This window comes from Garra rufa, chromosome 5, assembly GCF_049309525.1.
Source record: "Garra rufa chromosome 5, GarRuf1.0, whole genome shotgun sequence".
NCBI classification, from domain to species: domain Eukaryota; kingdom Metazoa; phylum Chordata; class Actinopteri; order Cypriniformes; family Cyprinidae; genus Garra; species Garra rufa.
In genome coordinates, this window is record NC_133365.1 from 57,783,241 (window position 1) to 57,788,580 (window position 5,340).

Here is a 5,340-nt window from a genome sequence, read left to right on the forward strand (position 1 = left end):
ATGCACCTAAGTTTGAGATTTAGGGCTTTTTTGTGTTTAATAAAGTGTTTTTCAGACTAGTGGAAAGAAATCCAAAAGACACTGTTAAGTGTTTCTTTTATAGCACTTTATCTATTTGTGTCAGTAGATTTAAATTACAAAACATATTTAAAATAAAACCTGTATTTATTCATGGGTTCTGTAATACGAGTAGATTATGAAAGCGTATTTCCACTATGGAATAAAAAATAATTTTTTTTTTTTTTTTTTTTTAAAGGATAAAGGACAGGCCACTCCAAAGTCTTTATTTTGTTTTTCTTCAGCCATTCAGAGGTGGATTTGCTGGTGTGTTTTGGATCATTGTCCTGCTGCAGAACCCAAGTTCGCTTCAGCTTGAGGTCACCAACAGATGGCCGGACATTGTCCTTCAGGATTTTTTGGTGGACAGCAGAATTCATGGTTCCATTTATCACAGCAAGTCTTCCAGATCCAGAAGCAGCAAAACAGCCCCAGACCATCATCACACTACCACCACCAGATTTTACTGTTGGCATGATGTTCTTTTTCTGAAATGCTGTGTTACGTTTCCACCAGATGAAATGGACACACACCTTCCAAAAAGTTCAACTTTTCTCATCAGTCCAAAAGTCTTGGGGATCATCAAGATGTGTTCTGGCAAAACTGGGATGAGCCTTTATGTTCTTTTTGCTCAGCAGCAGTTTTCGTCTTGGATCTCTGCCATGCAGGCCATTTTTGTCCAGTCTCTTTCTTATGGTGGAGTCATGAACACTGACCTTAACTGAGGCAAGAGAGGCCTGCAATCCTTTAGATGTTGTTGTGGGGTCTTTTTCACACAGGGCCATGGGTTTGGATGTTGTTTTCTCTTCATAAAAAAAAAAAAACTTCATCTAGAAACTTCATGTTGTGTTTACTTGTGTTATCTTTGATTAATATTTAAATTTGTTTGATGATCTGAAACATTAAAGTGTGACAAACATGCAAACAAATAAAAAATCAGCAAGGGGGCCAACACTTTTTCAAAGTCAGAAATGCCCCTTTGCCAGCTGTGATGCTCGGTTACTGGTTTAAACTTGGTCCAGGTCTTTGGGCAATTCTTCAGGAGGCTTGGAGTAATATATCAAGTCAATGTTTGAATAAACTGACAGCTATAGGATGCCCAGATTATGCAGAGCTGTAATAGCTGCTAATGGTGGATATACTTAGGAATCGAAAATTTAAGTTTTTTCTATGTGTAAACTCTTTATGTAATAAAATATGTTTTTGTAGTTTGTGTTGTCCCTTATCAGTGCAAAATTATCACACATTAAAAAGGATTCACACAAATATTGTCCAAAACCCCAGTGTAATATTAATTAAAAGTATTGTTTTCATAATCATTGCAAGCCAAAAAAAAAAAGCAACTGAAAACAGGATTTGATTGACCGCCCCATTTCTTCTACTCACCAAGATTTCAATGGTTCCTCTGGAGATCTTGGTGGTGATTCCCAAAACCTGGAAGAAAGAGGTCTTCTTAGGACCAAGCCTAGTGTTCTCAGTCATGTATTCAGTCAGTTAAGACTGTTTTTTTTTTTCTTCTTAAGAATTTTTTTCTTAAGAACATATTTGAGAAATTCTTAAGAATTTTTCAATAATTGCACTTAAGAATATTCTTGCGAACTTCATGGTTTCTTAAGAAAATTTTCATGAATCCGGCCTCTGGTGATTTATGTACATTAGACACAAGAGATCAACATTCCATGTTCTCATAGAATTTCCCCCCACACAGAAACAATTATTTGTTCGTTTTATTCCTCACACAAACTTCAAGAGAAAAGCTCTTTAAGTGATTGCATGTTCAGACAGATTATGTTCAAACCGTTTTTATCAATGCCACACTTGGCCAATCCAAACCCAGCTCTTAACTCATTCACTTGGTTTATAGCAGTAAACTTTATTTTCTATTAACACAAAATGTCTATTAGTATGTTTATGTCATGAATTCTCTTACCTACAAGTTTGAATAAGTGCCACTAAATTGCTCAACTGCTAAGCACTGCCATTTTTGAGAAATCTGAATGAAAAAACTACAACTCCAAACCTAAGGTCAACATTGTTGGTTGTGTTGGCAATTAGGCCAGAACTGAGAGACAAATATTGAAAAATCATGATTTTTCAAAAAAATTTCTTATTGAAAAATATTTTTACTCCTTGCTCGGTTTAAAAAAATATATATTTTATGATGGATTTCACACAAATCTGGGCCAAGACTTAAAATAAATGAATATTTAATCAAAACCACCTGTTGCTTGCCACACAAATGGAAATACACACATAGAATAACTTCATTCTAAACTTTCATTATATTTACTACTTAAGTACACCATGTTGTCTATATCAAAAACAAAAGTCCACACCCACAACTCTGATCTCTTGAGGAATTTACATGATCAAGGGAAAGAAAATGTTTCACTGTATCTGTGTGATTTTATACGTGTCTAGACTTGTGATTTAGTTTATAGAGCCTTATATAAGAGCAACTTCTGCCCAATCCAAGAGACAACACCTGCTGAGTTGCTTTTGAAGTCTGAGGATTTTACAAGACTCTAACAGTGAGTACATCATTTAAAGCTTTATGTACTGTATTTAATCAATGTGATTATAACTGGAATGTGAGAACCAGGAATCCAGTATTTTTCACTAATTAGATTTAATAGCAATCAGATAACATAAAAATGACCTGCACACTACCAAAAGGGCATAAATACACAATTTATGTGAAAGTGAAAAATTATGCAGGCAATTTGCATTTCCAACCATTAACATCTGTACATTGTTAGTTACATATTCTTTGTAGAATTGGCAAGAAATGCACTGCTGCAATTTTGAACCAATAATCAAAACATAAAGCTATCAAATAAAAATAAAAATTCATAATAAAAAAAAGAAATAATCATTTTTTTCCCTTTTCTATTAAAGAGTACAACCACTGCAAAAACGAATGACAGATCTAATGACAGAATTAATGTATAAGCGGAAAAACATTTATTTAGCTAAAACTTTAGGTAAAAATGTTCTGTTGTCCAGTATGTTTGAAGTAGATTTGTATTTACTTGTACTTTACATGTATAATGTCAATGTGGATGGATGGATGGGTAAAAAAAAAAAACTTATTCATATTAACATCTTCAGATAAACATTAATTTCTGAGGTTTCTAATGATTTATTTATTTTGTCCCAATAGTTTTCAAAATGTCAACTCTACTGTTTTACAGATGAGTCCATCCAAACGTCAGAAATGGTATGTGATCATATTCTAAATCCTAGAGTGATGGAAGCTGTACACTTCATTATATGGTAACACTTTATAATAACTATCCGTTATAACTAGTCAATAGATCATTAATAAACTGTTAGTTAATGAGTTAGAAATGACTTATTAAATAACAGTTAATAGTTTGCTAATTATTTATAACTGTGCCTTATAGATAGCCAATAGATAACTTACAAGCTGTTAGTTAACAAGTTATAAATTACTTGTTAACTGTATTTTAATGATTTATAACTATACCTAATAAATTAGTAATAGATCATGAACAAGCTGTTAGTAAATTACTTACTAAAGACTTGTTAACTATCAGTTAATAGTTTATACATGTTATTGGGACGTTATTCTAAAGTTGCAACTATTCTTCATTTATTAACTGTTAGTAAATGAGGAATAGTTGCAACTTTAGAATAACGTCCCAATAACATACATAAGCTAATAACTAACACTTAACTAAAATATTAACTCACACTTTACTGATCAGTTGTTCATAGTTTGTTAACGATCTACTAATACCAGTGAAACTTTGTAGAACAGCAAATGGATGGAACAAGTTCAAGCTACAGAAATTTGATGTGATATTTAAAATATAAAATGTTTGTACCTCAACCTTGTTCCACCCATAGGCTTTTCAGTGTACTGTATTTTACCAAAGAAACTCCACAGATGAAATGTTGAACATTGTGTTTCATGAATAGAAACACACATACTGAGCCATCACATGGCAGAACAGCAGTATACAACAGAATACAAACCCATGAAGTTTGGGCACTTTTTTGTGCTAAACATGAAAACAAAATAAATAAAAATCTAGCCATTGGCATTATTGATATGAACATGTTTTATCACACCTTGGACCCTCTATACTGAGTGAACCAACAGCGATGCGCAAAATACTGAGATAAATCCAGGTACTGTCTGGTGAAAGAAGTCAACAGCGGGTACTTCCAGTAAAAAGAAAGCTACACCTGTGGACCATGCTGTGCACATGGACAACGACGGTGACGGTAAGCAGGACTGTTTGCTATCTTTTCATTAAAGATGTTTGATCAGGATAAAGTGTTTAAAATATTTAAATATTTTAAATATCACATCAAATTTCTGTAGCTTGAACTTGTTCCATCCATTTGCTGTTCTACAAAGTTTCACTGGTATTAGTAGATCGTTAACAAACTATGAACAACTGATCAGTAAAGTGTGAGTTAATATTTTAGTTAAGTGTTAGTTATTAGCTTATGTATGTTAGTGGGACGTTATTCTAAAGTTGCAACTATTCCTCATTTACTAACAGTTAATAAATGAAGAATAGTTGCAACTTTAGAATAACGTCCCAATAACATATATAAACTATTAACTGATAGTTAACAAGTCTTTAGTAAGTAATTTACTAACAGCTTGTTCATGATCTATTACTAATTTATTAGGTATAGTTATAAATCATTAAAATACAGTTAACAAGTAATTTATAACTTGTTAACTAACAGCTTGTAAGTTATCTATTGGCTATCTATAAGGCACAGTTATAAATATATAACAAACTATTAACTGTTATTTAACAAGTCATTTATAACTCATTAACTAACAGTTTATTAATGATCTATTAACTAGTTATAACGGATAGTTATTATAAAGTGTTACCCATTAGGTATAAGTATTGTGTTGTATTACTCACAAAACTAGCATCTATAATATTTTTTTTAATTCTGACAGTCACTGTTCAAAATTAACTTTAGCCTTAATTGTATTTAAGTTTACAATATCCAGATATGTTAAATAGCAGTATGTGATGTTCAGCAATGGTTAGTCTGTCTGTGTCTTTGCTGCAGTATTGATGTGAGAATCAAACACTCTCTGAATAAGGAGGAAGAAGACTTTATAGTCAACAGGAGAAAATCTTTTCCAACCCTGGAGAACCTTGAGGTTAGGCATCCTAAACTTAGGTTAAGCATCCTTTAATATACTGTACATCTGCCTGGCTATTCCTACACATGGTTATAGCGGATGAATGCAGAATTCAACACAAACTGTGTGCATTT

The 5,340-nt window shown here is 32.5% G+C and overlaps 1 protein-coding gene across 1 annotated transcript in view; it reads right to left on the reverse strand.

The window, feature by feature from the left end:
* Window positions 1–5,104: 5,104 nt before the first annotated feature.
* LOC141334970 (large ribosomal subunit protein uL10-like) overlaps window positions 5,105–5,340 on the reverse strand; it is a 6,547-nt gene continuing 6,311 nt past the window's right edge. The window contains exon 7 of the mRNA XM_073840191.1: window positions 5,105–5,155. Within this exon, the coding sequence (XP_073696292.1) occupies window positions 5,105–5,155 (51 nt within the window). The remainder of the gene's footprint in view (window positions 5,156–5,340) is intronic.